The sequence below is a fragment of the Hippoglossus hippoglossus genome, chromosome 12 (genome assembly GCF_009819705.1).
Source record: "Hippoglossus hippoglossus isolate fHipHip1 chromosome 12, fHipHip1.pri, whole genome shotgun sequence".
NCBI lineage: Eukaryota > Metazoa > Chordata > Actinopteri > Pleuronectiformes > Pleuronectidae > Hippoglossus > Hippoglossus hippoglossus.
Window position 1 is genome coordinate 12,552,450 of NC_047162.1, and position 20,199 is coordinate 12,572,648.

At 43.6% G+C, this 20,199-nt stretch overlaps 2 protein-coding genes across 6 annotated transcripts; one reads left to right on the forward strand and one right to left on the reverse strand.

The window, feature by feature from the left end:
• The first annotated feature begins 1,281 nt into the window (after window positions 1-1,281).
• On the forward strand, window positions 1,282-14,272 carry LOC117771850 (bone morphogenetic protein 1-like). 3 transcript variants are annotated; one of them, XM_034602662.1, is made up of 20 exons: window positions 1,282-1,589; window positions 4,039-4,128; window positions 4,227-4,373; window positions 4,487-4,604; window positions 5,672-5,850; window positions 5,934-6,039; window positions 7,210-7,334; window positions 7,731-7,846; window positions 8,169-8,271; window positions 8,449-8,565; window positions 8,667-8,812; window positions 9,302-9,497; window positions 9,593-9,718; window positions 10,509-10,672; window positions 10,789-10,969; window positions 11,928-12,053; window positions 12,873-13,000; window positions 13,089-13,302; window positions 13,492-13,742; window positions 13,832-14,272. In XM_034602662.1, exons 1-20 carry the CDS (start codon window positions 1,454-1,456, stop codon window positions 13,964-13,966), a joined length of 2,904 nt encoding a protein of 967 aa, XP_034458553.1. In that variant the 5' UTR covers window positions 1,282-1,453; the 3' UTR covers window positions 13,967-14,272. The 3 variants fall into 3 exon arrangements, with proteins under 3 accessions (XP_034458553.1, XP_034458554.1, XP_034458555.1); XM_034602663.1 differs by having other exon boundaries at window positions 10,512-10,672; XM_034602664.1 differs by lacking the exons at window positions 1,282-1,589; window positions 4,039-4,128 and having other exon boundaries at window positions 4,240-4,373; window positions 4,491-4,604.
• Window positions 14,273-14,966: 694 nt separating this feature from the next.
• Window positions 14,967-19,897, reverse strand: trim69 (tripartite motif containing 69). 3 transcript variants are annotated; one of them, XR_004615656.1, is made up of 7 exons: window positions 18,811-19,896; window positions 18,212-18,307; window positions 17,841-18,074; window positions 17,188-17,210; window positions 16,979-17,097; window positions 15,849-16,454; window positions 14,967-15,590 (listed from the first exon to the last, which is right to left on the reverse strand). XR_004615656.1 is itself a non-coding variant. In XM_034602666.1 (6 exons), the coding sequence occupies exons 1-6, from the start codon at window positions 19,444-19,446 to the stop codon at window positions 15,910-15,912; spliced, it is 1,650 nt and encodes a 549-aa protein (XP_034458557.1). In that variant the 5' UTR covers window positions 19,447-19,897; the 3' UTR covers window positions 14,967-15,909. The 3 variants fall into 3 exon arrangements, 2 of the variants coding, with proteins under 2 accessions (XP_034458557.1, XP_034458556.1); XM_034602666.1 differs by having other exon boundaries at window positions 14,967-16,454; window positions 16,979-17,094; window positions 18,811-19,897; XM_034602665.1 differs by having other exon boundaries at window positions 14,967-16,454; window positions 18,811-19,895.
• Window positions 19,898-20,199: the final 302 nt, after the last annotated feature.

Below are 20,199 nucleotides of genomic sequence, written 5' to 3' on the forward strand. Positions count from 1 at the left end.
ACATGCTGAAAAAGAGCACAGGGCCCAACATGCAAAGTTAATGCCACATGTGCTGCGTCATTATCAGTTTAGAGGGTTTGACATTTTATGACATGCATTTATTTGCCTTTTTTCCCCCAAAGGTTAGACAGATTCAGTCAGAGATGGGCTGAGTGTTTCCATCTGCTTCCAGTCTTTATAGCGCGCCACCTGGAAGTGGTGTCCTCATGTTTTAAATATTAGAGAAGCCTATTGATCTTCTCGTTTAACTTGCAACAAGATGATAAGCGTGTGTGTTGTATTCAGATGGTCCCGATATTGTAATTCAAATTGTTGTGGACAGAAAACTGAGATGATCTCGAAGCAACAAGTGCTGCAGCTTTAAAGAGAGATCCTGACTCCACAGGCACTAAAGTGATAGTAATTGGACTTTTCACTAAAAAATCATTGTCAGTAAACAAAGCGCTTCACAAAGGAGACTGAGTCTTGTCTTCACGCTGTGCTGCAGCCAATTAGCTCAGTGAAGAAGCAGCAAACGGCTTCAAGGTATTTTTTGACTCGAGCAAACAAGATGCAGCAGTTTTGTTTTGAATCAAATACGACCTCCATGCATGAGCTTGTGGGACCAAGCTGAGGGAGAAGGTTTCACTCCCCACATGCAGTAAGTGAATCCTTTTCTCTTTTTAACGGTTCTTTAACAATGAAATGCTCATTCTGGACTTCATGTGTCAGCTGCTGCTCTAATCCATAAGTCGGTACCTGCATTTATTAGGTGTGTGTGTGTGTGTGTGTGTGTGTGTGTGTGTGTGTGTGTGTGTGTGTGTGTGTGTGTGTGTGTGTGTGTGTGTGTGTGTGTGTGTGTAATGGATCCAGTTGCCAGCAGGTGGTGTAGAGGGTGAAAATAGACACTTACAAAGAAAGGAGGCATCAGGCTGTGGATACACTGGATATCTTATACCTGGTTATTTGAATTGGTGGTTGTAATTTAGAAAATTAGTGTTCAAAATTATTGTCAGTAAATAGATTCATTGTGCAAGTACACATTACACCGCTTTAGTTTTTCCTTTGCATCCTTCTTGTTTTTAATCTACTGACAGTTTTGCTCCATGAATCTGAATGAAAATGATTATCAAATTAATTTATTATAATAGAAAGAAAGCTTTGAACCATTAGATTAGTTTTCACACTCCCTGTCAGCTCGTGCATGAGTGTGTGTGTGTGACGTGTGTGTCTGCAGGTGAAGCACCTCTCAGCTGCATGATGTGTGTGTGTGTGTTCTGCAGTGGAGTGTGTGAGCTCTCTCATCTCTCTCTCTCTCTCTCTCTCTCTCTCTCTCCCCCCCTGCAGCAGCAGCATGGCGCCGTGTTTTTACACCGGGTGATTTTATTCTTTGCGCTCTTGTCTCCATCTGTTTACTCGGGCCGCTCTTTACTGAATTGACTTGTGGCTGTGAGTGGACATTAGAGGAGAAGTCATGTCAGTGGCAGCTGCGACTCTTCTGCTCCTGCTCTGCTCCATGTGTGATTCTCTGGACGCTGACTGGGAGTTTGTGGAAACTAATTTTACGGACCTCAGTGATGCAATCGATTACAAGGATCCCTGCAAAGCTGGTACAGTGCAATTCACCTCGTCACCTCCGTGTAGTGGGCTATTATTAGTGGGATTATTTTTAGTTCTAAATTGATGATGCAAATGTATCTTAAATACAAATATTTAGGCCACATGCAAAAATAACCTCCCTATTTCATTTTGTCTTAATGATGAACTGTCACAATTAATTGATGACTAGTTGTTATAATGAGAACATAGAATGTTGTTCTCAAGTAAAAGTAACAAACAGATTCCAAACAATAAAAAAAAAACACCTCATTCAAGAAGAAAAAGTTTTGCATTATTGGTTTCATTTATAGGTCAAATGGGTATTCAAAATGTGATGAATTTTATATGTTAAATATGTAACGTTATCAGTGATAAAGGTGGATCACATTGATCCAGTTTTAGCTGACGAATGACATTGTGTTGTCATGACGTGCTGCAGGGAAACGTGTCTGAGATCTATTACTGCAAAATCTATACGTTCATAATAAATATAGTATATTTCTCATTAACGTTTAATTATTGCCATGCAACTTAATCTTGGTTTAATAAGTCAAACAAGTGAAGCCTTGGTTGGGACCAATAATCACTCATGTGATTTTTACATTAGTGGCAATACTGCACAGTAAAACCCTATTATAAAATACTGCACATTACTTTGACCTCAGAAGAAGTACAGCAGCAAGTATTACATACATACTAGTACATTAGTATACTTTAATTGTTGGTTAGTTTCATTTCAACAATGCATCATATTTTATGAGCTGCTCATGTGTTTTGTATGTGAATTATTGATCTTCTGTCAAGTAAAAAGTTAAAAGTAAATTATTTGGAGTATGAAGTAGTTTAAAATGGACAAAATCTAGTACAAGTATCTCAGAATGATGTACTTGAGTAAATGTACTTAGTGACATTCCACTGTTGGTCAGGGTTAGTTTTATACATACGAGTATTTTTAAAGTAAAGTGTCAGTAAAGTACATGAATATATTAATTAAACATTATATTGATAATGGTTATGCAGATATAAAGGTACTGATGATAATAATATTTAAATGGTACGAAGTTGTCAGTGTCTCTGATTCTTTGAATTTTCTGCCTCCTCTTGTGAAAAAAGGAAAATACAACATTTTGAATTTCCCTCATCAAGCACATGAAACAGTAACGCTGGCTATCAGGGGGCCTCCAGCTGCTCAGGGTTCCTTTTTTCCACTTGTAACTTCTGAAACTCCAGAAAACACACCGCTCTCCTTCTCTGAGGCAGTTGCCTGGAGACTGGGGGTCATTGAGGCCGTGCCAGGGCCGTTCTTGGCTGGCCGCCGGTGAAATCCCTTTGGCTTCAGGGCATGGGGTGCACACTGCAGGGGTGACAGTCATTTACAGTCACCCTTTGCATGAGTGAATTCACTTCAAAGGCCGACACAGGGCCTGCTATGTCTTTTCATTTGTACATTCAAAGGCTGTTACATCACAGGGCTAAATGAGGTATTTAATGGGAAAGACCGCAGTGGGCTGCTCGGCCTGACGGGCACAATATGAGATCCTGATTCATGTGAGGTGTATGTTTGAAATGATGGAAACCAAATGTCAGTTCCCTGGGAGGGGGAGAGGATTATTCAATCATCACGACGCACATTAGAGGATCTAAAACTAGCAACTGAGGCTCTAATGACTGGTGAAAAAGATATTGACTTTGGTTTTCCATATTCAACACAGTCTGTTAGAGCCAGAAACCCAAATTGTGTCAATGTTTTGTTTTGTTTGATTTGTTATATTTGCTCACTCTTGCACTTGTAGCTTCTACTTTCTGTGCAACACTGCTGAATAAAGTACTGCATTAATGCATCTCTCTTTGTAAAAGCACGCACAGCAAATCAGTGGTTAAAGACACGTGATGATGTGAAATGTTTTCAAATCATCTGTGAGTTCAGATTAGGTTTTATGTTTCCAACACACTGAACTTCAAAGAAATGAGAAGTGTGTATATGGGGAAATTACACATTACTCTCTTGCTAAGATATGGATTAGAGGACTGATACCACTTTAATGTGTGTCCAGTAAATATGATTTGTTATCAACACATGTATACAAACTATTATTTTTTATTAAAACTTAATTTAGCATAAAAACGAGAAACTGTTTTCTTCCAGCACAAAAATTGACTATTTGACATGTTGCATAAAATGTTTGAAGTGCATTTTAGGTACAGATTCAATTATATTGAGATAGGCAAACTTTTCACCCCCGCAATCTTTGTGTTAAGCTAAACTTATGCTGCAGCGTCAAGAGACATGAGAACTTTATCAATCCTCACATCCAACTCTTGGCAAGAGAGCAAATAAGTTTTTTTGCAGAAAAGCTTTGTCACATTGGCACTTTGCATAAAATAATAAATTATTGACATTTATCTGGAGTTTCTTTATTTGAACTGAATTCCTGCTGTGTGCTCATCTGTCTGCCGCAGCTGCCTTTCTGGGAGACATTGCTCTGGATGAAGATGACCTCCGCATGTTCAGAGAGGTCCGCAGCCTCCAGCCCAACCGAACACACTCAGGTAACAGAGCTGCAGTGACGTTATTCATCTGTGAAGGTTTTCACTGACTCATGCTCTTCATAGAGACACTAATCAATGCAGATCTCCCGTCTTTACAGGCAACAGTTCCACCTCCAACGAGAGCATCAGGAGTAAAAGAGCGGCAAAGGGGATCCTCCGTCGTCTGAGGAGAGCGGCCACCTCCAGGGCCGAGCGAGTGTGGCCCGACGGCATCATACCGTACGCCATCAGTGGGAATTTTAGTGGTGAGTTCTGAAGTGAAACAACCGATAACTCCTTCGTCCACGTCGTGCTCGTTGCCATGTGTGGTTTTGACCACCTGGAGCTGTCAGACTCTTAATGCAGAGTTTCCTTTCAGGCAGTCAGCGAGCCATTTTCCGTCAGGCGATGCGTCACTGGGAGAAACACACTTGCGTAACCTTCACTGAGAGGACGACCGAGGAGAGCTACATCGTCTTCACCTACAGGCCGTGTGGGTGAGTCGGACGATCATTACAATGTGGAAATCAAACACCATCAGCTTTCTTGTATTCAGACAGGAAAATGTATGAGCACAAAATTCACAAATTCAGTGAAAATTAAATCTGACTCTGCACAGCTCCAAAGAACATTTTGAACAACTCTTAGCTGGTTTTAGTTTGGTTTTTCCAGCCCCACATCTGTTTGGGTTCACTCTCTGCTCTCAAACAGCTGTTTTCTAGGGGAAAAAACTCCAAATATCCAGTAAATGCTTCCTTGTCAGCACCATACCAGACAAATTAAGTTAGCTAAAGTTTAGCTAACTTACTTTGCGGGGCATGTAAATAAGTTACTGTTCACCAAATCAACTCTATGGAGAAAATGATGTCAGTGTTTATCACTTGTTTCCACTGCCTCCACATGCCTGAAAATGTGAGCTAGTAAATAAGGTTTAAAATTGGAACCATCCCTCCATTATCGATATATGATAACCCTTTAGATCCTGCATTAACTGGAATGGCACTGAACGCATCCCTCTGCCAAGGCCCAACAGTCACCTTAGCTGCACCAACTTACCCACACATAGATTTCAGTCCTCTCAATATGTCTTTTTATTTATTTAGATTTATTTTCTAATCAAGATCCATGAATTATTCTGTAAGAAATTGGTGAAAATGTCATAAGACGCCTTCTACAATGCTAAAGAAAGTGATAGAAGAAAACTCTAACACTGGATCTGTCCCTTTGTCCGGATCTGCGCCAAATTTGAATGACTTCTTTCTTGGCCTGTGTCCCGTCGTTCCACCAGTTTTGTGAAAATTCATTTCGTGGTTTTGGCATAATACTGCTGACAAACTACAAACAAACCTCCTTGGTGAATGTAATAAATGGAGCAAGGCTGCCTGGATCTAAATTACCTCAGAGAATCCAAAACTTCATAACCAAACCTGTTGTGTGAAAATGATCTGTAGTCAAGGAGCTTCAACTTGCAAACAACCCTTTCCTTTAATATGAGCAGGAAAGAGTCAGTTCTTGTTCTTTAGGTGCTGCAGGATGTGGCCCTGAACAGTGTCGCCCCCTGCAGGTGTTGCTCCTACGTGGGGAGGAGAGGCAGCGGCCCCCAGGCCATCTCCATAGGGAAGAACTGCGATAAGTTTGGCATCGTGGTGCATGAGCTCGGCCACGTGATCGGCTTCTGGCACGAACACACGCGCCCGGACCGTGACGAGCACGTAAGCATCATCAGAGACAACATCCAGCCAGGTACTGTTACCGAGGTGAAGACGTGTGAATGGACGTGTGTGCTCACCTTCCGATTTGTCCAGTGACTCTCTGTGTGTGAGCAGGACAGGAGTATAACTTCCTGAAGATGGAACCGGGCGAGGTCAACTCACTGGGGGAAGTGTACGACTTTGGCAGCATCATGCATTATGCAAGGAACACATTTTCCAGGTTGGTGTATGAGGCTTTAATATCCTTCACATTTTTATGATGTGTTGAAGGGAGAGCGAGGATTTCATCACTTTTATTTTGTCGCTTGTGGGAATGCACGCTGTAGTTTTAGCTCGACTCTGGTTCACATTCATAGGACATTTAACTGCTCCACTGGGGCGATTAGTGGATGAATGCCTTGCTCAAGAGTTAAATCATTAAGCACTGGTGAGTCACTCTGTCCACCACTTCTTTATATTTGACCAGTCTGCGTCTCTAAGTGGGACATTTACACCACTACTGCTGACTCAATCATCCATCAATTCATCCATTTATCCATCAATTCATCAATTCATCAATTCATCCATTCATCCATTCATCCATCAATTCATCCCTCCATTATCCATCAATTAATTTATCCATCCATTCATCTATCAATCCATTTATCTATCAATCCATTAAATAGATAAGACAACAATAAAAGAAAGTTAGGTAATATAAGATACAGAATGAAAGACTCTCCCTCTCTGTGCTGCGTCCTCAGCTGAGCCTCGACCCTGACCTGGTGTTTGTCTCTTTGTTCAGCTCAGCCAAACAAGCTCCATAGGAGACCTCTGGGATTTGGTCCTGTATTGTCACAGAAATGGTTTCACACTAGTCTCCTTTTCATTTCTGTCTCGTGCATGTTGTTGCCCTGTTGCTTCTCTCTGCGCTTTGTTGTTCTTCTTTTTTTTTTTTTAATACCTCGATCACCGCTTTGCCGGTCTGGGTCATGGAGGCAAGCCAAGCTAAATAAAGGCCTGGCAGTTCAGGCTTTGTTGAACAATTTGGGCTGGAGTGGCCTTTTTCTACTGGCATTCAGGAGCGGGCTCCACTGAGCCGGCTGGCACCGGCCAAAGGCCCCATTCAGGGCGCTCTGTTTGCACATGCCTGTCATTCATGGGCGCATCACCATGGGAACTGAGCAAGAGTGAGCCCCGAAAACCCAGCGAGAGATTATCAGAATCAATAAAGTATCAAGGTGCCGAAACAGAAGTCGGATCTAAAAAAAACAAACCCTGCACGCCAAGCGGGTTCTGTCTGAACCAAACGTCCCTCACTCTAGATGGCGTTGTCTCTATTTTCTGCCTTAATTGATTTTTGAGTCGTCAGTTGAATAAACTGCTCACGTTTGTGATTTGTCCCAAACAGAGGAATCTTCTTAGACACGATCTTGCCCCGTTACGATGTGAACGGAGTCAGGCCCCCGATTGGACAGAGGACCAGGCTCAGCAAAGGGGACATTGCACAAGCTCGCAAACTCTACAAATGTGCAAGTAAGATACATATGATGGGCAGAAAAAGAAATAGGTGTGGGGACAAACCACACTCCATATCTAATGCATTTTATCTATGTTGTTTATATTGTGATATATTGTGCGTAAGGTGTTCTGTTTTACTTTATTACTTAATTTTTATGCATCAACCAGAAGTACCACTTGTAATTTTATTGTATTTTGTACAATACAATGACAATAAAGACATTCCATTCTATTATATCCATCAGAGATCATGGACTTTGATTTGTTTTTAGGCTTCATCATTTTCAAAGTAATTTTTGTCTCATGACTGAATATAAAAAGATCTAAATCTTCTAAATGTCAAACTGAAAAGAAAAAAAAGTTTAAAACCTCTGTTGGTCATTCTGCGATTTGAATGTGTTGCTGTGACAGAGTGCGGCGAGAGCCTGCAGGACAGTTCTGGAAACTTCTCATCTCCTGGTTTCCCCAACGGCTACTCGGCGTACTCTCACTGCGTCTGGAGGATTTCTGTCACTCCTGGAGAGAAGGTGAAACAGGAAAGACGAAGAAGTGAATGCACCTCTTCAGTTTAGAGTGGTCCACCAAATACTGATTGTCCTAAATTACTGTATGATATCAAAATGTCCTCATATTGTCTGGATGTTGGAGCCTAGACGCCAAACTCAAACTATGTTCTGCTGCTTTAAAAGGTATTTCAGACACGACTTGTCTGACTGAACTGTAAAACGCTGCAGAAATATACATGCAAATAACACTGTAAATAATTAAGATGCCAGTTTAAAAACAGTTGCTTAAACCCCCGTCCTCCGTCTGTCCCTCTTCATCCCTGTTTGACTATGTTTCCCACAGATCGTTCTGAACTTCACCTCCATGGACCTCTTCAGGAGTAACTTGTGTTGGTACGACCACGTGGAGGTCCGAGACGGCTTCTGGAGAAAAGCTCCACTGAAAGGTCTCTAACTCAGCAGTAGATCTCTTCTCTTCTCTCTCTCTCTCTCTCTCTCTCTCTCTCTCTCTCTCTCTCTCTCTCTCTGTGTCTCTCTGTCTCTCTGTCTCTCTCTCTCTCTCTCTACAGCTTCAGTGCTGAGTTCAGTTGTGACAGGTTGAGTCATTATTCCCTCACCTTCAGGTCGTTTCTGTGGAGACACACTTCCAGATCCCATCGTCTCCACTGACAGTCAACTGTGGATTGAATTCAGGAGCAGCAGCAGCTGGCTGGGCAAAGGCTTTTCCGCCGTTTATGAAGGTACGTATGTTTTACATTTGATTTCTCTGTATGATGTGAATGTAGAAACACAGAAAACGAGTCTCTGGGTTAGTTAACATCACTTCTCACCCCCTGTGAAGCCATCTGTGGGGGAGAGGTGACGCGGGACAGCGGCCAGATCCAGTCCCCCAATTATCCCGATGACTACCAGTCCAATAAAGTGTGCGTGTGGAAAATCACAGTGGCAGAGGGCTTCAATGTCGGCCTCTCATTCCAGTCGTTTGAGGTATATTCACTTTTATTGTTACTGGTAAAACTGGAACAACTTTAACATCACTGCAAATGATGAAAAATAGGATTTAACTGTGATATAGAAAATTAAATCTTGTTTATATTTCATGAATAGCCTGTACCTTAGACATTTAGTGTTTTTTGATGAGTTGAGTCAATAATTCAAACTCATAGATTGGTATAAATGGACTCACAGATAGACAGAAGAAACTTATAGATAAGCCACAAAACAGTAATAAAGCAACTTCAATTTCTTTTTTTGAAAAACACTGACTGTAAGATCTTCATCGCAGATAAACCAGGTAGGATGAACACAACGTTTTTTAACTTCCCTCTACACAATAGACTGTTGATAGAAAGTTCTGACGTAGAGTGTGCAACTAATAAAAAAGCGAGGGCACTGCACTGCTATGCTATAAATACAGTATGAATAACAGAATCTAGAACAGCTCACACTTAAATGTTTTTTTTGCTTCGTCCGCAGACTGAGAGACACGACAGCTGCGCCTACGACTACGTGGAGGTGAGGGACGGCGGCTCGGAGAACAGCCCGCTGCTCGGCCACTTCTGTGGCTACGACAAACCGGACGACATCAAGAGCAGCTCCGACCAGCTCTGGCTCAAGTTCGTGTCCGACGGATCGGTCAACAAAGCCGGATTTGCAGCTAACTTTTTCAAAGGTCAGCAGGTTGTTCTTGGTTTGTAGGCAACGATACAGACTGTTTTGTGTTTGCACAGAAAATCCCTACTGTTGATTTGTTTTTATTTTTGCCAGAGATGGACGAGTGCTCCCGACCCGACAACGGTCACTGCGAGCAGCGCTGTCAGAACACGCTGGGCAGCTACAGGTGTGCCTGCGACCCTGGATATGAGCTGGCGGCCGACAGACACAGCTGTGAGAGTGAGTGTAGAGCACAGATACACACCACAACACATTACTTTACATGTGTTAGAGTGTTACTTAAAATCAAGAAGAAGCAAAGTCTACAAACTGGATGAACCCTCAACTGGCCCTCTCACTGAAATATAATAAACTTTATTTATTTAGCACCTTTCAAAACGCAGTGACAGAAATAAAACATGTTACCGATGAGAAGAGCGTAAAAACAAGATCAAAATAAAACGTGAAATGATGGAAATAGAGCGTAAGATCAGAACTAGGAGAAAGCACAACTATAAAAATGTCTATATTCATTGCACCCTTTTCATTGGGCCCATCAAGATCAATTGATACTTAAAGTTATAAGTAACATTTCATGTGGTTTCATGCACTTCTCTGGTGCTGATGGTGTTTAAGACATTCATCTCATCTCAAGATTGATTCCCTGGTAGTTTTCTCTTTTACCACAAGAGGGCACCACTCCCCTGCTGCAATTTCCCCCTGACCCCCTCACTGGGTCCATCCAAACAGAATAAAATTGGAAAAACATTTTTTTCTCCTGCAGAATTTGCCACATTCCCTGATTTTTATTTAAAATATTTGTATTTTTTACGCTATGATTTCAGTTCTGCAACTTCCTATTACATTTTACACACTTTTACTTTATTTCTTTGTTCGACAGCCTGTGATTTAAGAGTTCATTGTTTTCTGCACTTGAACAATTAAAGAAAAACAACAAAATGTAATTTATGTTATGCGAGTGTTTTTCTTTCAGGCTTCCACCACTAAAATCTCTGCTCTCTCCCACCAGCAGCTGCCTGCGGTGGGTTCATCACCGTGCTGAACGGCTCGCTCACCACCCCCGGCTGGCCCAAAGAGTACCCACCCAACAAGAACTGTGTGTGGCAGCTGGTGGCGCCCATCCAGTACCGCATCACCCTGGTGTTCGACGTGTTCGAGGCCGAAGGGAACGATGTGAGTTGACATTCTCAGTGAATAATCAATCATTTGTGCAGAGGGTTTATGTGACGAGTAGATTTCTCCAGAATGCTCCTTGGTAGTAAGTAAAATCTTCTAGTGTTTACCATCAGGTGTGTAAATATGATTATGTGGAGGTGCGCAGCGGCTTGAGCTCAGACTCAAAGCTTCATGGGAAGTTCTGCGGAGCGGACAAACCCGAGGTCATCACCTCCCAACACAACAACATGAGGATTGAGTTCAAGTCGGACAACACCGTGTCCAAGAGGGGCTTCAAGGCTCACTTCTTCTCCGGTGAGTGATGAGGAGTCGAGCATTAGGAAGCACTGAGGAGGGAAATATTCAATTATTATGTTTTTATTATTTTATATCAATTTAACCCAGGCACTTGTCGAACTTTAGGAATATAGCACTTGTGTTTAAAACTGCTGTTTTTATCTTTGAACTGCTTGTATGTGCACACGCGCCCTGAGAAACAAAACTTCCCCTGTGTTTTACAGATGTGGCTGGAATTACATAAATAAACTTGAAAGTTGAAAGATTGTAACACAGACTAATATTCATATGTTGCACAGTAGAAAGTGTGAAACCATCATCGCACTGCAGAGACGTTGCAGACAGCCGTCTTCAGTTTCTGCCACAAGAATGAAAACACTGTGGTTTGAATAAGTGTGGCGCTTAAAATGAATTTTACTCAAACTGGAAGTTTGGTTTCATCCTTAATGTTTCATTCAAATGACTTATCTACTTTCACAGTCATTTTTGCTGTATTTACAGTTATTCTACACATTATTTTAATTATTTCCAAAGTTTGGGCCTCTTATGATATAAAAGAAAAATATAGAAATTAATAATAATAGCTCATCTGAAAAGCTACACAGGAACAACTTATTTATGGTTTCATTTAACATTACAATCTGTTGTGGTTTGTATTTTTCTTTTTATTCATTTTCTGGCATCTTTTTCAATGCAGTTCAGCTTATAAGGAAACAGTAATTAAAATTAAAGAGTGATTTTGTGTCCTTTACAAAATTATTGACATAAGAAAAACGCAGGAGATGTTTAGCTGAGATTTGATCCTGGGTTGTCTGACCAGATTCTTCCTTCTTCTAGAAAACAGAAAAAAACCTCTGTGTCCTAAAACACCTTAAATGTTTCCTCATCGTGTTTTGCTGGTCGTCTGCAGCCTGTTGTCACAGATTCACACGTTGTGCGATGGAATCCTGAATTCAAATTGCCTGCATGTCCTCAGATATAGACGAGTGCTCCGATGACAATGGCGGCTGCCAGCACGAGTGTGTGAACACCTTCGGGAGCTACAGCTGTCAGTGCCGCGGGGGCTTCATGCTGCACGATAACAAACACGACTGCAAGGAAGGTAGAGTACGTGTGTCTGCTGTCCATCAGCTGCAGGGTTTAAAGGGTCAGTTCACCCAAATCAATACAGACGACGACTAAATGCAGCTTCTCAAGCTGAAGTTAAACTGAACCGCTGGCTTGTGGAAGGCTAAGTGGTATGAAGAGCAGGAAATGTAAAAAATGAGGAATGTGTGAGCAGAGTTTGGAGTCAAATAAGGGTCATTGTGTTCTGAGCTTGTGAAATGATGCATGAATGCAGTTTTTTATATGCACATAAAGTGTTATAAATAATATTTTACAAGGTCACTGAAAAATGAGAGCGATGTCCTTGGAAGTTCAGGTTTTTCTCTTCATTTTGTATCATCCTTCCCTTAAAAATGCCACAAAACTTTGAAAAGTGGGGAAGCGTCAGACAGGCCAGAAATATGCATTGTTTATACTGATGTACGCCCCCTGTTGGTCAGTTGTATCACTCACATTTCGCTGACTATTGATGTATTTGTGGACTGATAAAAAACCGCCCCCGTCTCTTGATTGCTTTTGCTCTTTGAATCAATTCTCTCAGACATAGTAGATAATGGATAGATGAAAAAATGGCATGATGGTGAGTTGTGACTGTATAAGCATCAGGTAATATAACTATAATCGTCCGAGACCAGGGCTCGAGTCAGAGAGTGTGGGCCTCCCCTCCGATTTATCCAGGTTGGCTCACTTTGTTGATTCTAATGCTAACGGGATTGTTACTTGTTTGCATGGACACTTAAAGATTGCGTAAAGATGGCCACGTTGCTGTGATCTGAGCACCGAGTGATGCATCTCTCTTTGTTTTTTGTTTCAGCCGGTTGTGATCATGTTGTGAACAGTGCGTCGGGAATCATCAGCAGCCCCAACTGGCCTGACAGATATCCCAGCAAGAAGGCCTGCACCTGGTCTCTGTCCACAACCCCGGGCCACCGCATCAAACTCGTACGTCAATGCATTTCTCGTTCATTTAAACATGATGGTTATGATCCACAATATCATGTCATTCACAGTTTTCCAAAATGGCTGTCAGGTTTTCAACGAGCTCGAGATGGAGGCCCATCTAGAGTGCGCCTACGACCATCTGGAGGTCTTCGACGGGCGAGACCCCCGCGCCCCGAGTCTCGGACGCTTCTGCGGCACCAAGAAACCTTCTCCGGTCGTCTCCAGTGGCAACAAACTGTTTCTGCGGTTTTCCTCAGACAACTCGGTGCAGAAAAGAGGCTTCGAGGTTTCATACAGAGCAGGTGGGAGGAAGACACTAGAATTATATTCAAATGGTCCATTGCAGTAAAGAGTAGACTACAAAACACACTGTGGCATTTCAACTACGGGTTAGTTCTCTGTCGTGTTTAGAAATCTGCATTCTTTCCTCACTTTTACGAGATCCCAAGTTTTTTTTTTGACCCTCTAATTTTGTGGTTGTGAATTCTCAGGATGTGGAGGGAGCCTGAAAGCCGAGGTCAAGACAAAAGATCTGTTCTCTCATGCACAGTTTGGAGATAACAACTATCCCAGTGGCTCTGACTGTCTGTGGGTGGTCACTGCCGAGAAGGGCTACGGAGTGGAGATCATCTTCCGAGTGTTTGAGATCGAGGAGGAGGCCGACTGCGGGTACGACTACGTGGAGCTGTACGACGGCGCCGACATGAAGTCCCCGCGGCTGGGACGATACTGTGGATCTGGGGTGAGCTTTAAGAATATCAGTCTTTTGTACTAAACGCTGCTCGAAAGTCCTTTTCCCCTGCAACTCTTTCCTTTCCCCCCCCCCCCCAGGCTCCAGAAGAGGTCTATTCAGCTGGAGACGCCATCATTTTAAAGTTTCACTCGGACGACAGCATCAACAAAAAGGGCTTTCACGTACGCTACACGAGCACCAAGTTCCAGGACACGTTACACGCAAGCAAGTGACTGTGACATGTCGGATCCCAGCCCCAAACCAAAACGGAGACTTCAGCCCTGGCATTTGGCGGAACACGCCCTTTTCCAGACGAGGAGTGGATGCACGGGATCGACACCACAAACACCAGCAGACGCATACTTCACATTCACGTCTGCTGGAGAGTGAAACCACGCAGAGAAATTATAGTTGCACAGGAGGAAAAGTTTGAAGTGACTGTTTTTGAGTCAAATTCAGCCTGTATTGAATGATTGTCATAACACTGTAAAGATATCAAATGTATATATTGTGATATAGTTTGGCTTGTTTTGTTTTTTTACTTTGATGTATTCTATCTATTTCATTTTTCTTTGCTGTAGTTTAGTTTTTCATTGATCAGATGCAGAACATTCCCACACAGTATTTTCCCATCTTCCTTTTTAAACCATTACTGTGTTTCCAGCTTCCAACAAGTTCTGCTTTTCCTCTGACTCGTGTTTTTGTGCTTTAAATCTCTTTGCAACACACAGTCGGGCGAAGTGATGACAGAGGAAATCAACTCCTCTAACTTGAATCTTTTCTATATTTTGCTTTTACCTCTCAGTAACTTCTGCTTATGTCCCACAACACCAGCTGAAAGTCGTATTTTTGCTTATCGTAGTTGTTTCGCTTGTTAGCTTGCTGCTGTGATGCAGAGGTGACATCACTGTTGGTTGTGGTCACAGGGGGAAAGAGAGGGTTCTTGGTTTGAATCCCGGATTCTTCCTGTGTGGAGTTTGCATGATCTCCCCGTGTGAACGTGCGTTTTCTCTGGGTGCTCCAGCTTCCTCAGTCCAATGGCGTGCAGATTGAGGTTAGCTGGAGACGTTGCATTGACCTTAAGTGTGAATATGTGTTAGTGGTGTTCTGTCTCTGTATGCTGGCCCTGTGACGGGCTGGTGACCTGTCCCGGGGGCATTCTGCTTCTCGGTGTGTCAGCTGGGATTGGCTCCAGTGCCCCTGCAACCCTTAAAGGATGAGCAGTGTAGATAACAGATGGATCATTGTGTTTCCGCCTGGTATTAAAGGTTCCCCGGGAAGTTCCCTTGTAAACAAAGTAAACTGTGTCCTGTGTCATAGCTCTGATAAATGAGTTTGATGTATTTTTCTTCATCATAAAACACAGAGCTTTGAACGTTGCATCCATGTTTGCTGGCCTGGTGTTTTCTTCACTGCCTTTATTGTTGTATTGCTGCATTTCTTTAAAGCTCTTGAATAGTAGAACACCGTGAAACTAGGTGTTCATCGCGTCACCTGCTTGCTTGTGTGCATGTATGTAATGATTACACAGGAAGTAACGACTCTGGTGTTTTATTTATCTCCGTGCTAGAATAATAGGAACACTTTGGATAAATCATTCACAAATACTTTTATTAAAAGGTTACCCATATAGTTCTGTGTTTTGTTGTGTGCCACTCAACATGCACCAGACTTTGGATCAACCAGCAGCTGGTGCATTCAATTCTTACTCGTACAAAAAGTACAAAGTAAATGTCCAAAATTACAAAAAATGTGTTCACATATAAAAAGAAAATCAAAAGGCGTGACATTGTTAGAATGACACAATATAATCCACACAAACATGAACAGTACATATGTCGTCAAAAATATAACCATATGATTAAGAGTCTAACTTGACTCTATTAGTGAATCATGCACAAAAATAAATGATTACAAAATAACCATAATAGCACATAACAGTGAATAACCGTGGAGTTTCACATTCGTCATTGAAGCACAGCTTCTCTGAGCTGAAACGAGTGGCAGTAGATCCAGTCTACTGAACAATGTGTCCTCATTGGACACAGGTCTGATATCAACAAGTATGTATCTAATGCTGTATATTATTAAGTATGATTTCTCTTGTTTTCTGCAGTTTGAATCATGGTTGTTTGGTTTTGCAACTTTACTCTTTTGTTGCCATTTTTCCAGTTCGTTAAATCTTTGGTAAGAAAACTTTGAGAGGCTCGTTTTCATGGACCTTATCCAGGAAGCCTAAGTTGAAGTACGGGTAGAGCGTCTCAGAGAAGTTCTCCCTGAAGGTGTAGAGGTGCGTCATGCTCTCTGCGTTGTAGAAGGACACCAGGCCCCTCTTGTAGTCCAGGTACACCCCGATCTTGGCCAGCGGCTCCTCCAGGGACAGCACAGTCGGAGGGGAGGTGCCTGCCATGTACTGAATCCCATAAGAGAGGGAGAGAGTCCAGAAGCCGTTGGCTGGTAGAGCTTTGATGACTCCCTTCCTGGGCACCGACTCCCGAGCCACCCCCACCGTCCACACCGTGCTGCTGTAGACCTCGATCTCCCAGTAGTGGCGTCCGTGGGTGAAGCCCTGGCTGCCGAGCAGCGACAGGGCAGCGTTGAACCTGTAGGGGTTGTCCTGCACCGTGTGGTTGAAGGTCTGGTAGCGAACGCAGGTGAGGGAGGAGGTCAAGCTGAGCCAAGGGTTGGCCGTGCTGGAGTTGAATGTGATGGCTGCTGGAACTAAAGAAAAGGAGGTTGTAAGATAACAAAAATTTTAAAGATTCTTGTCTCAACAAACTGAAAAACCTACGCTTCAGCTTCAGAAAACATACGGAATACAAAAGGCCCTTTGTAGAGCAACTGATGTTTGACCATTCTGGGCTTCTATAGTAACATGGCAGTGCAACATGGACACGTTTTGGTAGTTTTCATCTGCATTTCTTTGTTAGTTAGCAGGATTATGCAAAAATTACTCCACCGATTTCCATGACATTGTGTGGAGGGGTGAAGCACGGGCCAAAGAAGAACTCATAAAGTCTTGGTCCTGATCCGGATCAGGGGACGGATCCAGGACATTATTTTTCACTTTCTCTAACATTTTTTCTTTTCTTTGACTTCTCAGAAAATAATTCATGGATCTTGATGAAAAAAGGTTTAGAGGACTGATATTTATAAGTGTGTGCAACTTGGTGCAGATCCAAACAAAAATCCGGATCTGGAGAATTAATATGTGGTTTCATAAGGGGATTATTGGGCCTCCCTACCTGGGTAGAGGCTTCCTTTCATGGATTTCCACACTCTGTACTGCAGGGGCCCCGCAAACCGACCCTCGCACAGACTGGGCGGCGTAAACGCTGGTTTCTCGAACTTCAGCGCCGGCCTGCTGAGAAAAAGCCGTTCAGAAGACCAATGAGCAACAGGGAATAAAAACAGAAACTCATCCAAGATGGAATTGATGTTGGCCCACACTCACCTCTGGAGCAAGACTTTGATGCTCTGAAATGAGACACAGGGAAAACACAGGAAGACAGAGACGGGTGATTAGTTGTGTTGTCTCTGAAAGGAGAGAAAGCTTTTCCCACATTACATCAACGTCTGACCTCACGCTATCCCGCCCTGTGGGATCTCCCTGTGGCTCGGGGAAAGTCCCAGAGCCTTCGCCAGAGTGTGGCCCCCGAGCCTGAACTCAACTCCTTATCCTCCAGATCAACGAGTGAGCTCACTGGCTTACATCCTGTCTGCGCTCACTGCTTTTTTTTCCCACTCTTTTGTTATTAGAAAAGTTACAGCTCTTCAAGCAAGACTCACAAGCAAACGGACATGATCGCCATGTTTATGGCCTTAAGAGCGGTGTTCAGACCTAAACAGGAAAGCCAAACTGGTCCCACCCTGCTCACTTAAATCTTGAATGTTTACGTCGGAGCCTTTTTAACGTTTTGGCACGAAAGAAACATCCATGGACTATATATAAAGCTAACAAACCCCATAATTCACCTCTTGTCTTCTCATGGAAAAAGGTTTCAAATCAAAAGCTCAGCATTTCTCGCCTGAATCATCCCCAAAGCTGACTCATGATGTTGATATCTTCCAGATGGGCTGCATATGCCTCGTATTGGAGGGACTTACTCGCAGCAGAGTGAAGGGGTCCTGCTCCGTCAGCTTGTCCTCGATCTCGTGCACGGCCCCCTGCAGACGGGAGATCTCCACGCACAGCAGGGCCTTGTGCTCGTCCAGGCGGATCAGCTCCCGCCGCTCCTCCGTCTTCAGCTTCACCTGCAGCAGCTTCTCCTCCTGGTACAGGAACTGGTGCAGGTCGCTGAACTGGGCCTCGATGCGCTGCTTGAGGTCGGCGGTGTGATCCTGAGCGGGGGGGAGAGATGATGCACGTTGTCGGTGGGAGCGAAAACTTGATATTTAACGAGGATAACAGCGATAACAGCGAATCCAGAAGAATTTAAGAAACTGAAATCTTGTTTTTTTTTAGCATTCTTTCTCACCTTGAGCTTTTTGACCTCGTCCTCAGCTTCTCTGTCACACTGCAGCGCTGTGTTGAGCTCAATTTTCAGGGAATCCATGGAGCTGTTCAGAGACGCCTGAGGGGACAGAGACATTATCAACATCCCGCATTGCTGAGCTGTTTCTCACTCTACTCCATTCATTGTTGTATCTTTACTGGCCTGTTGTTTTGCTGTTTTGCTGCTCATGCACATAAGAAACAGTCATAGCACCAGTGTTCCCTTCAGATTAGAGGGATTGGTTTGTGGTAAACTCATTGTGCACTAGAGACTTGAGTAACTTCTTCAAAAGTTACACCACTACAAAAACAAATCAACAGAGGGAAATCTAGTTTTAAATGAATTGTTCGCAATTGTTATATATATTATATAGAATGTGGGAAAATTAAGTTGTGATAATTAAAGGCATTGGAGAGAGAGAGAAAGGACAAAGACCGTCATTAATATGATGCACAAGTACAAAATGAAAACTTCCTGAGAGTCAATAAATCATTACTGCTCCATTAAGTGTTGTAGAAACATTTCCATGAAATTTAACTTTATCTTCTGAAGTCAACGCTCACTCACTCTATCTCACTCACCCTGTACTTCAGCTCTGCCTCCTGCACACACACCATGGTGTGGCTCCTGTGCTCCTGGGAGACTCCACACACCAGACACACCAGCTCCTGGTCCTCCTCGCAGTACAGCTTCAGCTCCTCTCTGTGTCGGCTGCAGCGGGGGACCGGAGCAGGGGCCCGCTCTGCCACCGCAACATCCGCCAGGCGGGCTCCACTCCCACACTCGTCCAGACCATGACAGTAGCTCTCCACTATGTTGGCAACGATGCGGTTGGGCCTGTAGCACTGTCCGGGGTACACCTTCCTGCACTGAGGGCAGGAGCCTGTGCCCCCCTGCCCGGGGCCCCGGGGACCCGTCCAGTAGCCCTCGATGCACCCCTGGCAGAAGGTGTGATCGCAGGGCAAGGAAACCGGCTGCTTGAAAAGATCCAAGCAGATGGAGCAGGTCAGGTCTCTGCTGATTCTGTGTGCTGAGCTCTTGGTGACTTGTCCGGAGATGGGAGGCTGACGCAGCTTTTCCATCGCTGTCTGTACAGCAAAGTCTCCTTCCTTTGACTTCCAACTCTTCTTGTCTGGCTTTAGTCCCTGGTTGAGTTTTTCCAGGTTCTGCAGATACACTGTCTGGATTTTCTTCACTTCTTTCTGATTCTTGCTCATTCCTTTGCCTTGATTGTTCTCCTTTGTCCTGAATGTACAGCTAGACCTTCTTCGTCTTTCCCCTCCTGCAGAGTGTGGCCGCTCTCTTTGGCCTCCGGTCTTCCTGTTGACTGTGGGGAAATGGAGGGGGTGGTGCAAAAGCAGCCTGAGCCTCTCACATCCTCCGCAGATAGTGAGGGGATCTCAATGGGGCCCCCCCTTTTCCTTCCAGAGTGACATCACATCTTAGCCAGGAAGCCGAGGCGGATCATGGATATTCTATCCCTGGTGAGTTTGTGTAGAGTCTGAGCTCTAACTCTGCGAAAGTCCTGCTTCGCTGAACTCTTAATCTGATGCAGAGTCACGACACAAAAATGTAAATCCATTTTATGTGACTTTGAGTGTGTGTGTGTGTGTGTGTGTGTGTGTGTGTGTGTGTGTGTGTGTGTGTGTGTGTGTGGGTGGGTGGGTGGGTGGGTGGGTGGGTGTGTGTGTGTGTGTGTGTGTGTGTGTGTGTCTAAATGCACAAGTGCTGTAAACAGTAACAGATTTCCTGCTTCTTTTTATGGCAATGCCCTCCTCCCTTTAAGTAATCATTGTCCATGAAAGTAAACAAGGCCATTAAGAGAGTTACACAAAGAAAGAAAACGTCCAGCAGGAAGAAATCTCCATCATAGAAAATGACCAATCCTGCAGACATCCTGTGGTTTCCCCATCGAATTATTCTAACAGATATTTACAGCTTGTTCCCCGAGGGCTGGGACAGCTGTCCAG

Bases quoted from the DNA above. Each gene is read 5' to 3' on its own strand.
- LOC117771850 (XM_034602662.1), top strand. From the start codon at position 1,454: ATGTCAGTGGCAGCTGCGACTCTTCTGCTCCTGCTCTGCTCCATGTGT. The intron at 9,498-9,592 runs GTCAGCAGGTTG...TATTTTTGCCAG, and splicing joins TGCAGCTAACTTTTTCAAAG to AGATGGACGAGTGCTCCCGA. The intron at 13,303-13,491 runs GTGGGAGGAAGA...GTGAATTCTCAG, and splicing joins CGAGGTTTCATACAGAGCAG to GATGTGGAGGGAGCCTGAAA.
- trim69 (XM_034602665.1), bottom strand. From the start codon at position 19,446: ATGAGCAAGAATCAGAAAGAAGTGAAGAAAATCCAGACAGTGTATCTG. The intron at 18,308-18,810 runs GTGAGTGAGATA...CTGTCCCCTCAG, and splicing joins AGGCAGAGCTGAAGTACAGG to GCGTCTCTGAACAGCTCCAT. The intron at 17,098-17,187 runs GTGAGTGTGGGC...GCTTTTTCTCAG, and splicing joins ATCAAAGTCTTGCTCCAGAG to CAGGCCGGCGCTGAAGTTCG.